This window comes from Solea senegalensis, linkage group LG18, assembly GCF_019176455.1.
Source record: "Solea senegalensis isolate Sse05_10M linkage group LG18, IFAPA_SoseM_1, whole genome shotgun sequence".
Taxonomy (NCBI): domain Eukaryota; kingdom Metazoa; phylum Chordata; class Actinopteri; order Pleuronectiformes; family Soleidae; genus Solea; species Solea senegalensis.
In genome coordinates, this window is record NC_058041.1 from 3287225 (window position 1) to 3306477 (window position 19253).

A 19253-nucleotide genomic window follows, 5' to 3' on the forward strand; every position below is an offset into this window, starting at 1 on the left:
CTATCTCTGCAGGTAGCATTAATCATCCAACTTCCACTTATTTAAAATAAATACATAAAACATTTTATTTTCTGAGTTCATATTGATATTTCTGAAACACACAAACACAGAGCCTACACATTAAATAAATACAAGAGTAAAACATTTGCAATTGAATGGTGAGAAGCTGCATTGAGTTTTAGAACTCAGTAGATCATTTCCATCCCAAAAAAAATGTTATATAACATAACATGTAACATTATAGTGAACAGGGAACTTTGCTAACGCCTCTGTCTCCTCCTCTCGTCTTTCACTCTTTGGCATCAGTGACTCCTCCAGCAGAGATGGCAAAAGTAGCCTCATTCTCCGGCATGTCGGGACTACAGGGAAATCACACCAGACACAAATGACTGAAGTCATCAAATCCATGGACTTTCTTGTCTGGTTTTCGTTGCTACTGTCAAAGTTAATACTGTCAATCAGTGGAAAACGTCTAAACAGCGTTAAACAGCGTTAAATAGTGTCGTTACTCAGTTAAAGATACAATTAAGGCAACACAATCATACAGTTAATGAGTGTTAATGTTTTTCTCCAATATACATTAGACCAAAGGTGGTAAATACCTGTCAAATATTTTGGCGATCCTCATCTCTCCACGTCCCTTTCTCAGGCTGATCCTCGTGGTGGAGGCGTGGGCCAGGATGTGTCCACCAATTGGCTTCTTGGGATCTGCTTGAAACCTTAGAATGACAAAGAAATGATAATAATAATAAGCTTTCATCAAATCCTCAAACACCGTTGCTCCAAACATGTTTGCATATTCCAGACAAAAAGCAATCTCTTACGTCATTCCTGCACCAGGATCAGCTGTCATTTGGTTGGTAATGAAAACGGCAACGTTGTACTCTTAATTAAAACACAAATGACAGTCGTTTTATGCTTAAGATATTCCCCATTATAGGTAACATTACTTTTACACTAAATCCATAATTCAAGGTAACTATACATGCAGCTGGCAGATGTTTGTGGTTTTGACATATTTCTTATGGTTCTGACCTTCAGAGATCTTCTGCAGCCTGGAGAGCATCTGAGCCAGTTTCTGCTGCCTCTCTGCCAGCTCTCCTCGACCAGAAAAGTCGACTCTGAATAGAGCCATGATGGAGTCAATGATCTGACAACAGGGAGGAGCAGACAATTAAAGGGACACTCAAAGGCTGAAAGTTGGGAAGGAATCCTACTTTTAGACTGCGCGCCTGACGTTTAACACTTTCCCACATTCCCTTAAAAACAAAAACAGAAACATCTTCACTCTGAGCTTCCACCAGCAGTACTTAGAGATGGACAAAATAAGAGAGGGCAGTAAAACCAAAGAAATTATAAACATGTGATAACATTTGTACATTTTACTGACCAACAGTTTGAAGACTCCTCCTTCCTCGTGGAATTTCGCTGCAACAAAGTCTAACAGCTCCATCTGGTGTTCACCTGAAGAGAGAGTGGAAAATAAGCAGGCACAAGGATGAGACGAAGGACATGAGAGGAAGAGTGACTGGGTAGTGTAGTTTTCTAATTCCAGAAGATGGCAGTAATGGACGCAAGCTGCTGTTAAACCCCATAAAGTAGAGGAACTACTGCTCAAAAACAATTAAGGGAAACAAATCACCACAGTCTGTGAGAATCCAGCCCTCAAAGAGTTGTGATTCTGGTTTCTATTGTACATATATTTTGTTGCAGAATCACACAATTTATATCAGTAATGATTTTCAGCTGGCTTGCATGTTCTCCCCGTGTGTGTGGGCTTTTTCCGGGTTTCCTTCCACCGTCCAACAACATGCAGATTTGGGGACTGCCAGGTTATGGCATGGTGCCACAAGTTGAACTTGTGTCCATGATGTCTCTGAACACGGGGTTCTGGTCTTAACCATTGGGCTACCCCACCTCCTCATGTGGATGATACAGAGGTAGAAGATGGATGGATAGAAGTGTTTATGTGTGATTCAAGTGTTCCCTTAATGTAATACAAACTGATTTAGCACACCACTGAAATCAATAAAGTAGTATCAATGGAGAATACTGTATGTCCGTACTGGTGTAGGCACGGGCGTAAAGCACATTGTCCAGCACAGCATCATGGTCCACGTTAAACCTCTCAGCGATGTCCCTCAGTCTGTCAGGACGACTGATTGCACACAGGTACGAGTCAAGGATACAGTCAGACAGGAACACATAGGAAAAACAGAAATGTTGCTAACATTCACCAGTCTGTAAAATGTTTCCATTCATATATGATAGGTTTTATCCATGTGGTTGTGAGGATACAAGGTATTCTCGGTGTCAATGAAGATGATTTTCCCTCCTGAGTAGCCGTCCTCGCCAGGCAGCTGAGCAGTGACTGCAAAGTAGACACCAAGTAGTTTTATTTGTGCAGTGTTGTTCTAAGCAGACATCATTTTCCACAGGCTCCCTACTCACCACAGAGTGTGTGAGACAGCTGGGTTTTTCCCGTACGAAACTCTGTGTGATGAAATAATGTAGTTTTGCAAACCGAAATTACATCAAATCAGGCCAATCACATTTTGTATGTTATATAAATATATCTCCTCACCTCCAAAAGCCTCTGTGATGGCCATACTCTCGATGCCTCCACCCAGAAGCTTACTGCAAAAACAGCAGAAGTACTGCATGTTGTAAGACGTGCAGTTTTTTGTGTTTTTTTTTTAATGACTGCTAGCTTTGTCTGTCCTGTCTCTGTTATATTTGACTTTCTGTCATGTGTAATGTTCTCTTTAATGTTGTATTACCTTGTTTTGAATAAAACTCCGTGCTTAGTCAATTTTCCCCTTAATAAACAACGGTTTGTCGTATAAATAGCAAAAGACACAGAAGCTGCAGCATAAGATTTCCAGTCTTGAATTAGTGGTTTTTTTGAATGTGACGACACAAGACACAAACTCAACAGTCTGCGTGTCGTCAACATTAAGAGGAAATCTTAACTCAAACTCCTGGCTCCCGGTCGTGATGTGGAACACTTGCTTCCTCTTTGCACTATACTCAAAGGCCGTCTGGAAACCAACATTCTGTCGTGTGAAGAAATGTATGTGAAGTTTACAATTTACTTCAGGTTAATCTTGTGTAATCTTTGATAAAATCCCATTTTACCAGAATCTTCCCTGCAGCTTCCTTGATTTTCTCAACTTTTGCCTCCGACAGGCCCTTGATGTTGCACAGTGCCTTACGTGTTGTCATCTGGATGCCCTTCACAGTGCAGATACCCACTGACTTCATCTTTTTGATGTCAGCCACGTTCTGTAGAGGAAGGAGGGAGTAAGAGAAAGAGAGAGAGATGATGATGTGCTGACTTAAAGCAACTGATCAGATGAGTATGTTTCATTCCTGCTGTTGACTCACTATCCCGTGTTTCTGTAGGAGGTCAATGTCCTGAAAGAAGGACTCCTGTTCAGAGGAAAACAAACTCTGTATGAAGTAGCTGCTGAGGCTGAATAATAATGGCAAGGAAAAAGCTTTTATTTGACTGAACCCTCATTTTTATAAAAGTATTAAAATGTTATAATCAATAACTAGGGTTGTGGACGATACCTTTTAACGATACTTTTTTGTGTCCAATATCGATACCAATATCACAAATCCTAGTATCTACCAATATTAGTCTGATGCAGTTATTTTAGACCATGAACTATGAACCTGTGAACAAAACACTGCTGCTGAGTCATTTCAAATACATAATTCTCTTAACTGTGTGACAAATATTGTTCTACCAAAAAGAAGAATAAATAGCCCAAATATGATTTGGCTAAAATGATTTTACTGATACTTATTTATACTTGTGTAAATGTGTCTTCATGTAAAACTTTAATTTTCAAGCTATATGATTTGGTATCCATATTCATCTAAACTATTAAAACAATAATAATTTGAGAACCACTGATCTAAATATCTTGTTTCATCATACGTGGAAAACCTGGTATCATCTTTGAATTAAAAAAACAACAACTAAGGATTTGTATTATTATTTAAATGATTGTAATGCTAGCTTTGTTTTTATAACTAAGGTGCTACATAAATAAAGTTATAGTTTCTTAGTAAATACGTTTTTTCTTGGCAAATACCTCATCATCCTGGAAACCAGTGTCGTCCTCAACAACCTGGTCCTCTGTGGCTCTCATTTTCTGTAACATTTGGGTTAAAAGATTGAAGATTTATATTTATCACAACTAGCAAACCTTTGGGGGCTAGTTAGCTAAATTAACGACTAGCACGCCACTCTGCTTTTCGTTGGTTCATAAAATAAGTTAACTTTAGGAAAATCTTCTACATAAGTACACATTAGCTCACTGACCACATAAACTGACAAATAACTATAGTAATATAAGTTAAGAAGATAAAGAAACCAACCGCTATTTGGTTCTTAGAGCGACTGGCGGGAAATAAGATGTGTTCAGGTGCATCCGGAAATTGTGATTTTTCAAGTTTAATGAAGATATCTGACCCAGTTACTTAACACAACACAAACACAACACTTTCAGTCCAGGGGCTGAAGAAAGCATTGAACACAGCACAGGGACATTTAAAATATTTTAATAATTTAATAACACAAATTCTTTATTTACCAGAGTATTGATTTTATTCTAACATCAGCAGGCATTGATATGTCAGGCACAAAAAGTGTAGGTGTAAATTACATTAATACAGTAATTGTGTGTTAAATTTATACACCACATCTCTTGCCATTGCCTAATCCTGCCATTTTAAGATGAAAGTAATTTTTGCCTAATTATTTTGGAAAATGTGTTATTTCATGGTTATATTTTTCTATATCTTTCACTTGACAATATTTATTGATGTAAAAAACAATTAAAAATGCAGTTAATGTGACTATATCTTAATGTAAACAGAAAGTTGGGCCTTTTGCTCAAATTCAATGTTATGTTGATAAAAGGTGCTGGATGAAAACTTGAGGCTATTCATTGGTTCGGAGTTTTTATTAACACAGTCATGTTGAAAACAAAACAGAGACAGGTTTGCTTTGTGAACAAAAGCAACAGAAAGACGGAAACAGAGGAAAGACATAACTTTGTGTCTCTCATGGAAATATCGAGACGTTACATTAACCTTCAAACTATACCACATTCATGTGTCCAAAGAATAAAGACAGGTTGTTTGCCTCAAATTGCAATACAATGCTGTATTTTACATCCTGTAGATGTACAGTGACAAAACCATCTTTCCCTCTTCGAGCAGTAGAACATCTGGTGTTGCCGCTTCATTCGCTTCATTGGTGAAAATCAAAGTATAATAAAAACATGAACGGTGGTTAGTTTGAAGAAAGAGCCATTGCACTTTGAATGACACACATTGTACATGGGTCAAACAGTCAGAATCTCACCATGTAGAAAAAGGTCACACTTGAGACCTTATTGTAGATGATACTCGTATCAATAAATACTGTCTACATTAAGTTCCCCTTTCATTCAGATAATTTATCAAAAAATAGGTCTTCAAATACAAGTGGAACCATAAAGAAAACGACAGTAAATAGATGTACAAACCATAGTATATTAAGGTTCTTCAGACTACCAACAGGAAGAATAATGACTGGTAACCTCCTGATTTTTTTCCTTATAACTTACCCATCTATACGTGTGTTTATTTAAAAAATGAAAAGACAACAGTGTTCCAGGAATTAAGTCTCTGCATGATGTTGGAGTAAGGAGAGACAGTGAGAGAGCTGTGTCAGAGATGCTTTTTATCATCCTGCGTCTCCTCCTCCTTTATAAAAAGCTTTGCCTTTATTTTTAATTTTAACTTTTTAACTCTTTACAGCAGTTCTTTGCTCTTCTTCGTAAATCCCTGTCTCTCCTTGTGAACGATCCTGCCGTTATGCTACCGGCAGATCTCAGCCTTGTGTCTACTCTCCTTGTTGCTCATATCTTGCCAGGTGCGGGAGGCATCATACCCGGCATCCCGGCAGACATTCCAGTGTTTGGTCCCAGAAGGATCTGGCAAGGAAGGGACATTTTTTTTTAAAAACCATGTCAATATTTGTTACATCCTACATTTGAATTGAACAAAAATTTGACAAATGCAGAACATCACTCAGTACATTTATATGTACAGTTTAATCGAGCTATGGCCGTAGTGCGACTAAGACAAGCAATCTGACAACTTGCCCGAGTCTTTGTATACAATGAATCACATTGTCCAGGTATGTTAGTCCCATTGAGGGAATTATTGTCTTAGTCCAACTAAAATTGGACTTTAAACATAAACACACTGAGTGGAGTACCTTCCAAGTTGTTCTCAGCTGTTGCTTTGCAAACATGCACATGAACACTCACCTGTCGCTGCTGCTGTAACTGCTGTTGCTCCAGCTGTAGTCTTTCTGTCTCAAAAACTACAGGCAACACCAGAATCATGAAGGAGGTAGTGCCCACCCAGAGCGCGGCGCGGGAAAAACTGATAAATAAGTGAACAAGGCAATTAGTAAATGAGACCAGAGAACACCATGACAGAACCTTTTGATCACCCGAACTACACAAGCTCTGGTAAATGCACGCACTGATAACGGACAAGGGGAAATGCTGCTTCAGAGACGAACCTGTAAATTTTCTTGGCCAGTGAGACGGAGCAAACCGCCGACACCTCAGCAGCTGAACGCACTGTGTCGGGAAACATCTCTGTCAGGCCCCACAACCTCTCCGTCAGTGTTTCATCCAGCTGAGGAAACACAACCAGACAAGACATGAAAATAAAGATTGTATTGTGAAATTTCAGTTGATTTTACCTACTGTTTAATCTAATGCAAGGAGAACTTAAAATACATACATTTTTTTCCACCATGCACGTACTACAAATTGCAAATGTGAAATTGTTCAACTCTACATTAAAGCATTTATTTGTTATCTTTAAATATGTTTATCATGACTAATTATCATATTGATAACGCTTTCATCTGGTACATATTGCACTGTTCCACAAGGGGTGTTTCATTTCATTACTTTTCACTTATTATATATCTTTAATTACTTGGTAGTAATCTGGCATTTCTGGGTGATATTGAATTAACTCTGAATGACAGATTCACAATCATTTAAATTTCAACTGCCCTGTTTAGACAAATGAATTTTACAGATAGTATTTTTGATATTTTCTGGTTCTAAATAACGTCACAACGATTCAATTATATTCGATCTTTATACATCGGTTTACCGTCAATTGATATTCTTTTGATTCTGCAATTACATTCATTTAAGATAGCAACATATAGTGTTTAACCATGACACAGACTGAGTCTGGACAGACGGCTCATGCAGCTTTACAGGTAACTAGCCTCGTTTGCCAGCCTCATATAACCAAAAAACGAACAATCTGAAAGCAGCAAAGTGCGACACGACAAACTTTTTTCCCCTGTCGTGTTTACATTTATGAATTACTCCTGAATAAATATAAGACATTTACATCTTCGTCTTCATCGTCGTCAATCTCGTCCTCCGGGGGTCGGACAGACACCGGGGAAAGCTCTTCGATTGTGGCCATGTCTCCTGCCTCTGCCCGCTGATATTTGTCGGCCTGGATCTGCTTCGTGTGCGGCGAATAAATCTCTAAAATGCGACCGTCAGTTGTACTTGATTGATAACGACTTCCTGCGGGTTATTAATGAAGCTAATGCTAAGATGCGTGTTGTCTGAGGTCAGTCGCAGAATGTGAGGCTGGATCCGGGTTGTATGACGACAGCGAAAAACCGGGGGTCATTTTTTGCTCCGTCACAAAGTACACTGCGCCCCCTGTCGCAGGGGCTGCCTAATAACAGTCTGTACCGAGATAAATGTCATCAAAGGCTCGGTGTGGAACTTTTATCGCCATCCTGAGGAATTCTGAGTAACTGTGCCTGTCTATATGTGGTGTACAGTGATGAAACAAAGTACAAGTACTTCGTTACTGTACTTTACTTTGTTATTTGTATTTCTAGCATCTTTTACTTCACTATGTTTCCTAAATAAATTGTGTACTTTTACTCTACTACATTTCCTTTCCTATCTTTGTCGCTCGTTACTACCAAATAAAATCAGAAGAATAAGAGCTGGTAATGGTCTGTATTTATATAGAGTGTTTCTAGTCTTGATGAGTTGATTTACACTACGGCTTAGACGAGCAGAGCCAGAGCCAACTCATCATACCACTGAGCCACCATGGCTCAATATATGTCCAGGGTTAGTTTTAGCAGTAGAATCCACTTCGACTACTTTTCATCTGCGCCTCTTACCATTTCCAGCCAGAGTGCAACTGTACGCAGCTGTCTCACTTTACTAGCGCAATGGAGCTGCTGTGCATTCCCCAAATAAATATAAAAAGAAACAAAGAAACAAGAAATTAATCACAAATATACATGTAAACAAGCTAGAGCTGGATTATGTCTCTTGGCTGGCCTGGGAGTGTCTCAGGGAATCTCAGAGGAACTGGTGGAAGTAGCCTGGGAGAGGAGTGTCAGGAAGTTGCTGCCCCCACGACCCAGACCTGGGATAAGCCGGAGAAGACAAGGACGAGGACAAGATTAGAATGTATCAAAGAAAGAAGACGTATTATGCATAAATACAACATAAATGTCTTATTTTCTGAGAAAAGGAGACATAATGAACATCATTGTTTTGCTGATGCAACAGTGAAAAAGATCATGAATTTACTTCTCTAAAAAAACATCTATGTCCCTACTGTTATGTTTGTGATGTATATTTGTATTACTATATTAAGTTGCATTCTATTCTATGTTTTAACTGTTTTATTGTATAACTTGATTGTCTTGTAAAGCTGTTTGTATCTTTGTAATATTCTTTATTCTCTATCTATCTATCTATCTATCTATCTATCTATCTATCTGTTGTTCTATGTAGTTAAAGTTGGATTCTGCTGACATGGCGTCGCGTCTGTAACGTGTGACCCAACAGACTTTCACCACCGGCTGATCGTTTTCCTGGGAAGCTGCTGTTCTGGGAACGGCGGCGGGCGGGAGTTGGTCGGCGGCGGTTGGTCATGGAAAAGTTCTGGGATGTAGGGATTCCTTGTTTACATCCTCCCGGAGTACGCCGCGGGGGCGGGGTTAGCTCCGCCCTCATTCTTTAGACCTGACGTCATTGTCGCTTGTGTGTTTTTATGAATGAAAGAATCCAACCTCAGAGAGAGAGAACAGCAGCAGCAGCAGCGGCGGCGGCGGAGTAATTCCGGGAAAAGGCGGACTGACATTTTGTCGCCGGAGTCGCTTCGACACAGCAGGTACGTGAACCATCATTTATTTCTACTCTACTGGCTTTAATAAACATTCAGCGAGGGCTTATTCGAGACTGTGGGTAAGTATGGTACTGGTTTCCCCGACTAAAAGCGAGCAGGCAGCTGTTACTCAGCTCTTTTAATCTCTTCTGATCTCCTTTAGCTCGCCGCTGACCGTTGATGCTAGCTGCTAGCTGTTACTAGCATGTTTGAGATGATGCGGATATTTTGGCTCCGCTGCTCTCATTAAAGCCACACTGGTGTCATTTGAACAGCCACGTTATACCCTCACTTCCTTATGTAGTCTCGCGGGTTAATGGAATTTTAAAAGGATCATTTAAAAGCCTTACTAAAATGGATGTCGAGGGCACTCGTGATGGCTGTTTACTATAGCAGCAGCAGCGGTGTCTCCCTATAAGGACAAGGGTGGATTCTGGATGTCCACACGTTAATACATAGTTTGTAAGCAGTGGATAGTGTTTTTTATGTAAATATGTCTTATTAAATAGCACATGAACAAAGCCGTTTAACGCTAAACACCTTTGGTGCTTGTATTTTTGCGGTTTGGCAGAGCTGCGTTCACTTGTTGCGTTACTTAATAAGCTCTTAAGTGTTATTTATAGTAAAGTACAAGCGAGGATAATGTGTGCCGTTTAGACAGGCAGAAAAACAAACACGGGGAAAAAGACGCGGTCACGGTTGGTTTTCCAGGCTTGTGGACTGACTGGCAGTCTGAGTAAGCGGTTATTATTGCTGAATCACCCTGACTTGACGAAAGTGAGGCGGCTGCCTGGACAGCCACTGTCCCTGCTGCTAACCATCCCAAGTTCCCACGCGTTTCGGGAAATAAGGTTATTTTCAGAAAAACTACAAACCATTATGACCACTGCTGCATTAACTGTTTATGGGTCAGCACCTGTCTGTGCTGACGCTTCAGGCCTAATGTGCTCTCAAAGCTAGTTCCACTGTTATCAAGTTAAGCTTGAATCAGTGATGTGGCAATATAAGATTTTTATCCCACATTGTGATTAAAAAAACAAGCAATTTCCAGGAAAATCATACATTAATTTCAGGAATTCATGATTTATAGTGTATAATAGCACTTTCTGTCACATTAAAAGATTTTTGTAACATATTTTGGTCACACAAACAGTTTTTGTATTATGATGTTTTCATCCCATTAAAACCATTTTGTAACAGTTTTTTAGGGCAAATCACAGGAGGCACAATATATCTTAAAGCCAAAATGTGTGTCAAATTACCATTTTAGATTAAATATGGTTCTGACCTATACACATCATATTCTACAGACTGAAGAAAAAAATCCTTCCTATATCCTAAATATGTTATTGAAATCAAAATGAGAATAGTTCAGTAAAACTTACCATTCCCTCTGAATCATATCGCAAATCATATTGCACTAACAATTTGAGTCAAAAATAATCTCAATTAGATATTTATTCAGAAGTCTTCAGTCCTATTTTTTTTGTCGGGTCATCAGTTTTCTTCTGTCAGTATTATTACACATTTTCCAAAAGCTCAATGACTGCTTCCTGTTTTCATGTTATTTTAGAAAGGACAATCACAACAGGAAATTTTCATTTTATCCCATGCCTAGTTTGGGGTTTTGCTTTTACACTCATAATGAAACACTGTAAGAGGAAATCTGTTATTCTATAACTTCAGTCACTCTTTTTTTTTGCCTGACTGGTTCCTCCTCCTGTCTGCGTGGTGTATATCTGTTCCCTCCAGTATTTGCTGGGATCAGCAAAACAAATCTTGTCTTTAGATCCACTTGTAATGTAGGTTACTGTGTCCATGCATGCTTTTCATAGCTTTCAGATTCATGCCACAAACAAAACACAGTCTAAAGATGACTTTGATTACATCAAATCAGGGCAAAAACAAAAAGACTATAAAAAGACCTGATTTATAGAGGTATACTAACTTTAAACTGCCATGTGCTAGACTGTTGGCAAAAAGCCACCGTATAATTATCTTAAATAATTGATATGTATTTAATTAAAACTCAAAGGTGATGACGGCAGTGGATTTCCCCCGCAGGTTACTCTCACATACTGCTTTGAAAGCATATTGTTCACAGCGTGTGTCCTTCCTCTAATTTGTATTTTTGAAAGAATCACTGGGGTCAAGAAAGGTGTTGAATGTCACTGAAATTCTCCCATTTCTTAAAAAAAAACAATAGTTCTTCTTACAAAAGCCCAAAATCAAACACAGAGCCATTTGTTTTTAAATTCTGTCACTCTACACATTTGTGGTGTTGTGTAATATAGTTTAAAAAAAAAAAGATGTGTTTTTTTTCCACACTAGGGTATGGTGTGAAGACATGAAAGGCCCACTCACTCTAAAAAGAAAGGAAAGACCCAGGCTGCAGTAAACACCGTGACCCCCTCACATGCGCTGTGGGAAAACACCTGTGGTTTAATGATGTCAAGGATGAACTTGTTCAGCTTAAATATTAATGTCAGGCGATGTTTCAGCTGCACGGCCAACACAGTACAACACGCTGTGGGAGTGTGTCGACCTGTGCTCTCTGTATATGTGCGTGTGTGCTTGTATTTGTTGCCTTTTAAGGACCAAAACCTGGTCCTAATGCAGCAGAATCTAATTTCTGAGGAAGTAGTTACATTCTGAAGAAGTCTGTGAGGACAAATTTGACACAAACCCAGGTTTATAGTTGGGTTTAGGTTAAAGGTTAGGGTCTAGACGTGGTGGTTAAGATAAGGGTAAGGGGCTTAGGGGGAAATCATTCTGAGTGTCCTCACTAACGTACAGGTAAAATGAACCAAGGGGAATACAGACACAAGCTCAAATGCACAGTCATTTTCTCAACATAACAGTGATCTGAAAAACCACAACCAAATCGACCAAGATGTGACGAGGGAGGGAGAAAAAAAACAATTCACGCTGGCCCACATAGAGGTTGGACTTTAATCCCACACAACAACATTTGTGAGCTGACCTTAAGAGGAGTGCAGGAAGTCCCTGTGTAGAGTGTGTGTGAAACGCTCCGGTGAGAAGAATGTGAGAGCATGTCTTAATGCTACACGTATGACTTGGGTTCACTTTAGCTTTCAAAAATAGGAGCAATAGGAGAGGTAAGAAGAGGAATTATGAAAAATCAGAACCTTGATATTAAATGGGACGACTCTATTGAAAATCTGTCAAATCATTTCTTATGAAAATGCCAAATACTCCAGAAATAAATTCACAATTTTGCAAGATTACTGAAGAAAACAAACAGTTAAACGACGAAAAGATTACGGTTAAAGATAAAAGAGTTCACGATGTGTTAACAACCAAAGGGGGTCACTTTAAACACCAACCTCTGTTTTCAGAATTGATGTGTTTATTTTTATTTTAGTGGATTTATTTACTATATTTTCTGGTTTTAGCTTAATAAATATGGATGGTCATGAAAACTTGAGCTACCATCTTAGCTTACTCTTATGTTATGTTGCACCGATGGTTTTGTTCTACTTAATGTTATTATCTTTTTTTTAGTCTATTATCTTTTGTCTTTCTGTGGTACTGTACAATTAATGTACAGTTATTTTTTTTAATACAGGTAGTGCACAAGAAATGATAATGAAGACATCTTGAATCTAAAAGGTTTGCGTATACAATATATAATTGTATAATATAACTATATAACTACAAACATAAAACCAAAACCAAGTCTTAACCCTCAAAAAGAAAAGTCCCCACAAGGGGAAATTATCCACACATAGATGGTTTTGAGTCAAAGACTACCCCAGAACTTAGCCACTTCCTCAGGAATTAGGTTCTGCCGCGATAGGACCAGGTTTTGGTCCTGAAAAGGTCAGTGATTATGCCAGAAAAGTACACACAGAGAGCACAGGTTGACACACATATTGTACACAATATACAATAAGTGTATATTATTGTATTGTATATGCACAACGTATAAGAGTATTATACATAATAATCATACAATTAATAATGTAATGCATATATAATATATATATAATGCTGATTATGTTAACTTTTTTTTTACATGACCTCACTTTAAAATGTCTAAACTTATGCACACAGCAATTTTCAAAGTTTAACTAGGAGACAGATTTACCCCTTTTTTTTCTTCACAATGAAAGCTTTGAGCCGTTGGTATTGTGTTGACGAGAGGAAGTGTGGAGGGAATTGGTTGGGACACCTGCTTTGAGCAACCAAAGGGCAGACACATGATAACTTCCTCCTCGCTATTCCAGCTAACAGAAAAAAAGGCATGTCACTTTCAAAACCTCCTCTTCCTTTCATATCGGGCCACAGAGCTTTTAATGAGAGAGCGCGTTTGGAGAAGCATGACTGAATTGTGGGTTCTCCTTTTCTTTATCGTGCATGACTGGCTGGTCTTGTGAGCGGATGGTAAATGTCAGGGCCAGATATGAACCAAAACAGCACAAACTCTGGAGTCACATGTGACTATAATGTACCCTGTTTTGTGTGTCCCGCTTCTGTGCCTCCAGAGTGTCTATCTGTGCCGACTGGTGCTTGGTGGATTAAAAGACCGAAGACGGTTGGAACTTGGATCATGACGACAGAGAGAAACAGCAAAGCCCTGAAGGTAACGCACAAGCCAGAAGTAATTCCCAGTTTTATTATTTCTGGAAGAATGAGTCATGTTTAATAGCCTTGGGCTATTTTTACCAAGTTTTGATCTCCTCCCAGTTCAGCTGTTCTTTTAATGTCATTTGTCGACGTCTTTCCCTCGTTTCTGTCCTCTTTCCCTCGTCCCTCTTTCAGGTGAAACAGGAGTGTGGCGAGAATGTGCCCTACCTGTCCGACAACGAGCTCATGTCCCTCTCGGTCCGGGAGCTGAACCTCCACCTGCGTGGTTTGGCCCGTGAGGAGATCCAGAAGCTGAAGCAGCGGCGTCGCACCTTGAAGAACCGGGGCTACGCCGCCAGCTGCCGGGTCAAGCGCGTCTCGCAGCGGGAGGCGCTGGAGCAGCAGAAGATGGAGCTCCAGCGGGAGGTGGAGAGGCTCGGCGCAGAGAACGCCGGCATGAGGAAAGAGCTGGAGGGCCTTGGCGCACGTCTGGCCGCCCTGCAGAGATTCGCCAGGGGTCTGGAAGCCGGCGGCGGCAACCTGCTCGCTACGGCCCCGCGCCTCAACACCGCCTCAGTCATCACCATTGTCAAGAGTCCACCACAGCCTCAGCCACAGAGAGAACACGAGCCGTCCTAGAAGGAGCTGCTGGAACCAGACTCAAGGGGCAGGAGGGGGGGAGGAGGTGCACAACCTGCAATGCAAACACACACACACAGAGACACACACACACACATGCTGGAGAACAATAGGAAAATTAGTAGGAAAAATCTTGGTTTGCATCACACCTCGTTCACATTATTATATGCAAGTGTCACTGAACCCTGTGTTGACAGAGCAGCGTGTCATGTCACCGCACAAACAGCTACGCTTCGCTTCTCCATAGTAACAGCTGAAAAAAAAAAAACCCATCTCGGACAAGTACGTGTCCTTGTACTCGAAGCTATTTTTATAACACTGCAGCTTTGCTGACTGAAACGTACTGAAGTGTGTTTGTTTAGAGAACTCCAAAAGTTTACAGGTATGTTAAAGAACAAGGCAGCAGGTGTAATGTGAACGAGGCGCCGACCACTGACACTCTCTCTCTCACACACACACACACACACACACACACACACACGCATCACCCCTCACCCTCATTCCCCGATCTGCGGGAGGGCCACACACTGACTAACTGGACTCCGACTGAAGCCAGACCAACAAAAACAGAACCACACCCACCCAGAGTTACTGCGTCACCACTGCTTCAACAAATCCAGCCGTGACGCTGGTGCTCTCTCTTTTGATTGTGCTACCAAAAGACCAGGACGTCTCTCCCCACCTCACCCCCCCGCCCCACCACCCGCTTCAGTTTGTGACACCTGACCAACAGCGAAGTGCCAGGAGTTAGTAGAGCTGACGTGTGCACTATGTGCTGCTTAATTCAGCTCCACGTTCCTGGTGCAGTTGTAAGTTTAAAGTTATTAGCTGCTCTTTTGGGGCCCCGAGTCATACTTTCCGCGTTCGGCGTCTGCAGAGAATCGCGGTCGATTTCGTAATAACATGCATCATAAATTCGTAATAAAATGCGATTTTTGCATTCCATTCCACTAGGAGGCGATGTCTCGCCTGTAGTTTTCCTGTCATTTGTATTCTTTTAACTCTTAGTTGTACATGTGTCGGTCTCCTCGTTTGACCAAAACAACGGCGAAACGGAACAAACTGGAAGTTCTCGTCCAACGTCCGCGTAGGAACTGTCTGTATATAAGAAATGTGACATGGACTTTGAATGGAAGTCTACGGCAAAAATGAGCCTACGTTTAACTTGATTTACAACATTTTCTAACATTTTCCTGACGAGTTCACGGTCTTAATCGCCAGTTTCAAGTCTTCTTTAATGGCACTTTTTTCAATGTTGTTCCCGTTTAGAGGGAAGAGAGTAATGATTAATTATTGCAGCTGGTGTCGCCCGGCTCCAGGTCGTTCAAATGCTCATCGTTGACGTCACAATCGGTCGCCACCTTTGCGCAGATACACGCGGACAAGGAAAGTATGACAGGGGCTGATATCAACTTTTTTGTCATGCGTTTTCCGTCACCCTGTAAGAAAGTGTCCAACAAGTCACTCTGTCACGAATGCAGAGTTTCTCAACCTCGGTGTCACTTGACGTCCAGACAAGGATCATGGGGGGGAGATTCCCAGAGACTCTAAATTTAAAGTCTTACAGTCAAACAAAACAAGAGTCAGCAGTGTGTCACACTCAGATTCACCTGACCCGCATACGGACGTTACAGTCACACACTCCAGGGAAAAAATGGCTTGAGAAACGCTGCATTCATGAATCATCACTTTTTTTCCTTGTGTGAAATCTCTTCTTTTGTGTTTCTCTTCCTGATCTGTTCTCTGGAGGAGAACGTCGTTTTCTACTGCTCGTGTGTACGTGTTATCCACATTACTGCAGTGCCTTCGGTGTGTGTGTGTGTGTGTCTGAGTTTCTGAAAAATGCAAAAGCTACGCGAGGAAAACGGTGTAAAAAACAGACTGAAATCGCCTCTTCTTACCTGCTCATGTCCACACGTTTACTTTCTGTCCACTACCTGTTTCACGATGACCCCCATGTTTCTGTACTTTTTATTTGTGTCGACTCCCTGACAACAGATGTTGGTCATTTTGCCAAAAAAAGCGCGCGTCTGGTCGGTATTACTCTCGAAAACAAAAACAAAACAACGATGCAAATCCTCTGCAAACATTCCCCGCCGTGTTCTTCTTCATCTTCTTCTTCTTATTATTATTTGTACACATTTGTACGTGCCGCTGAGAGACGAAAATGTTTGAGTGACATTTATCAAGAGATATATTCTATATTTTATTTGTATTTAAAGGTTAGATATTATTGAAAGACAAGCTAACGAGTGCTGTGATGTTCTGTCCGTTTTTTCCCCAGAAGTACTTACTTATTACGACTAGTCTGAGGATATTCTCATGTCTAATAATAATTGTGTTGTGTGGCGACGGTGATTACTTTTTTTTTTTTTTTGCAAAAAAGAAAATGTTAATTATTAGCTGCGTAGAAATATGCTCAAAGCCAATGGCCATATTGCTGTATGATGATTTGTTTTTTTTCTTTGTGTGTGCGTGTGTGTTATTTCTGCTCCGTTTGTATGTTTCCGGCCTGTCACAGTGGATTCTTGGAGGGATTTTATTTTTCTATGATGGTGTTTATGTTGTTTGTGTGGGGGAAGTTTAAAGACGGGTGACGAGGAGGTTGAGGAGTTGTCGGACGACGGTGTAAAGGAAGTCGGTGATTGGATTTCGGAAGAGGAAGAAGTTGGAAAGTCGGTGGCGTTTTATTCACTTGAAAAACCTCCACGGAGTCCGCGGAGTCCTGGCCACTGAATAGCGCGAGCAATATCACTTATAGAGCAGGCGTTGTGACGACGGTTAGACCGCGTCGACGAAATAACTCCTTTTAAGACACGAGGCATATATTTAGCGATATGAATATCAGTGTGGCAACGCATTTATTCTCAATATTTTAACTGTGTCCCGTTTTTGTCAAATTTGTGCTGGATGTTTTGTAATAACCTGCAAAACAAAAAATGGTCTTTGTATTTATTACTTGTATTTTTTCTATTGTGAAAATTTAAGTACATTGTCTATTTTAAATATTAATTATAATAAATGTTGTACATATTGTACATAAAATGGCGTGCTGGTGTTTTATCGGTTAGATTTAAGGGGGCGGGGTTGAAGCACACATGGACCACAGAGAGGAAGAGGATGTGTCGTTATGTGCAAGTCATTGCTTCCGATCAGGAGATAAAACTAAGGGTTCAGTTTAAAATGGAAACAAGCTGTGTGTTTTTTTTACAAGCGATAATTATTTTTCCCAATTCTTTTACAGGCAATGAAATCCTAAAAATCCTCACATGAACATTTTTAACATCATCAGCTGACTCACTGTTCTGCTCTGAGCATCTGAGGTTATCTCAGCTGTGGCCATGTGACCTACATGTGTATATTATAATATTACAATGCAACAGTTCTAACCTTTCTGAATCTAATATTAGACACACTCGTACCTCTAAGGACAAAAAATGTTTTTAACATGACCATATTCTACTTTCATTAAGCTGATTTCTTTTCACCTACATCTGGCCTCATTATTGACGTCAAATATGAATTCATTAATTTTAACCCTTAAAATGAATAAAACCTTTATTATTTTCCATATACTACACGCAAAGTTGATTTTGTGTGTTGACTTATTACAGCCTGGGGCGTGCCAATAATTAGCAGCAACACGTGCCATCTAATTTTTATTTTCCCATAATGCAACACAATTATTAAATTACACAAATTACTCATCAACTTAAGTATAGTACGAGGAAAGCACATGATTTTTTTGTGGCTGCAGGTTCACAAGCTAAAAGCAAGTTTAAGTGTTTTGTTTTCACAATGTAATCCAGACATTATATATACACGTGTATACTTGATATATAGTCACATATATTAGTAACAAAACATCAGTGTTACCAGACTAAATGTGATTTATTTTTTTATTTCTTCCAATATTTATCCGTTATACTTGACATAGTAGCTTTAAATGAGCAGCTTTAAAATATACAAAGAACGAGGAAATTATAATAACATAAAAAAAACATAAAATGAAAGGCAGTAGAAATACAAAACTAAGTCTGTTTCTCCTGTTCTTTGTATTGTACGCAACTATTTCGACATGACGCTGCTATGACTGCTCCTGAAGGCAGCGGCTTACATCTGTATTTACAACAAAAGCATTTTCACATGATGAGAACGTGATGAATGACAAAGACACTGAAGGGAGTGAACTGTTGGCATTCAACGTGTTCTAAACCTGATTTCAGCAGCTGAAAATTCAACAGTAATAACTTTAAAAAGAAAGTGCAGAGGGGAAAATGTCTTAACTAACTTGAACAGATGCACAAAGAGGGTGAATCCTATGTGTTTAATCAGGTCAGAGTTCAGTTTGTCACACTAAAAACAGGCTGTAAACGTCTGACACTGACCCTCTAATTTAAAACAAACTTAATTTAAAGCGGATTTTAAAAATAAAAATAAAAAAACAGAACCACTGCCACTGTTTGAGGCCTGTGATGATGCAGAGAAACCACTTTCTCCTCTGTCAAAACATGCACAAAGCTCACAGTGAGTGTGTTCATGTTTGCTCCACACAGCCCCCTGGTGTTGATATTTAAGAACGGCAGCAGAGTTACAGTAAACACGTAGTCAGCTATGTCTTGAGCCTCGGTATGACTCACTCATATGACTCAAGACCTCCAATTATGAGTCAAAAATAACTCTCTACTGCGGTAACGTTAAATAAATAATAGAAGAAAAAAAAAAGAAAAGAGAAACAGATCAGATCGGGAGGAGAATGAGGCGCT

The 19253-nt window shown here is 39.9% G+C and overlaps 3 protein-coding genes across 4 annotated transcripts; 1 reads left to right on the forward strand and 2 right to left on the reverse strand.

Moving 5' to 3' along the window:
- Positions 1–119: 119 nt before the first annotated feature.
- On the reverse strand, positions 120–4423 carry dmc1 (DNA meiotic recombinase 1). Its single transcript, XM_044014225.1, has 14 exons — positions 4393–4423; positions 4107–4166; positions 3388–3432; positions 3139–3285; positions 2974–3056; positions 2585–2637; positions 2452–2493; positions 2299–2371; positions 2067–2158; positions 1391–1464; positions 1036–1150; positions 825–885; positions 603–719; positions 120–359 (listed from the first exon to the last, which is right to left on the reverse strand). The coding sequence occupies exons 2-14, from the start codon at positions 4161–4163 to the stop codon at positions 290–292; spliced, it is 1029 nt and encodes a 342-aa protein (XP_043870160.1). The 5' UTR covers positions 4164–4166; positions 4393–4423; the 3' UTR covers positions 120–289.
- Positions 4424–4960: 537 nt separating this feature from the next.
- tomm22 (translocase of outer mitochondrial membrane 22 homolog (yeast)) lies at positions 4961–7738 on the reverse strand. Its single transcript, XM_044013227.1, has 4 exons — positions 7456–7738; positions 6596–6714; positions 6336–6453; positions 4961–5996 (listed from the first exon to the last, which is right to left on the reverse strand). The coding sequence occupies exons 1-4, from the start codon at positions 7531–7533 to the stop codon at positions 5922–5924; spliced, it is 390 nt and encodes a 129-aa protein (XP_043869162.1). The 5' UTR covers positions 7534–7738; the 3' UTR covers positions 4961–5921.
- A 1419-nt stretch (positions 7739–9157) lies between these two features.
- maff (v-maf avian musculoaponeurotic fibrosarcoma oncogene homolog F) lies at positions 9158–15055 on the forward strand. Of its 2 annotated transcripts, none has more exons than XM_044014438.1 (3): positions 9158–9264; positions 13767–13864; positions 14044–15055. In XM_044014438.1, exons 2-3 carry the CDS (start codon positions 13832–13834, stop codon positions 14485–14487), a joined length of 477 nt encoding a protein of 158 aa, XP_043870373.1. In that variant the 5' UTR covers positions 9158–9264; positions 13767–13831; the 3' UTR covers positions 14488–15055. The 2 variants fall into 2 exon arrangements, with proteins under 2 accessions (XP_043870373.1, XP_043870372.1); XM_044014437.1 differs by lacking the exon at positions 9158–9264 and adding an exon at positions 13397–13665.
- Positions 15056–19253: the final 4198 nt, after the last annotated feature.

What these genes read in the sequence shown, in the direction of transcription:
- dmc1 (XM_044014225.1), bottom strand. Translation starts at nt 4,163, where the DNA reads ATGAGAGCCACAGAGGACCAGGTTGTTGAGGACGACACTGGTTTCCAG. An exon ending in ATTGACACCGAGAATACCTT is followed by an intron (nt 2,159 to 2,298) that starts GTATCCTCACAA and finishes GTGTGCAATCAG; the next exon opens with TCGTCCTGACAGACTGAGGG. An exon ending in ATCGCCAAAATATTTGACAG is followed by an intron (nt 360 to 602) that starts GTATTTACCACC and finishes ATTTCCCTGTAG; the next exon opens with TCCCGACATGCCGGAGAATG.
- maff (XM_044014438.1), top strand. Translation starts at nt 13,832, where the DNA reads ATGACGACAGAGAGAAACAGCAAAGCCCTGAAG. An exon ending in GAAACAGCAAAGCCCTGAAG is followed by an intron (nt 13,865 to 14,043) that starts GTAACGCACAAG and finishes TCCCTCTTTCAG; the next exon opens with GTGAAACAGGAGTGTGGCGA.
- tomm22 (XM_044013227.1), bottom strand. Translation starts at nt 7,533, where the DNA reads ATGGCCACAATCGAAGAGCTTTCCCCGGTGTCTGTCCGACCCCCGGAG. An exon ending in ACGACGATGAAGACGAAGAT is followed by an intron (nt 6,715 to 7,455) that starts GTAAATGTCTTA and finishes GTGTTTCCTCAG; the next exon opens with CTGGATGAAACACTGACGGA. An exon ending in AGTTACAGCAGCAGCGACAG is followed by an intron (nt 5,997 to 6,335) that starts GTGAGTGTTCAT and finishes CTTCCTTGCCAG; the next exon opens with ATCCTTCTGGGACCAAACAC.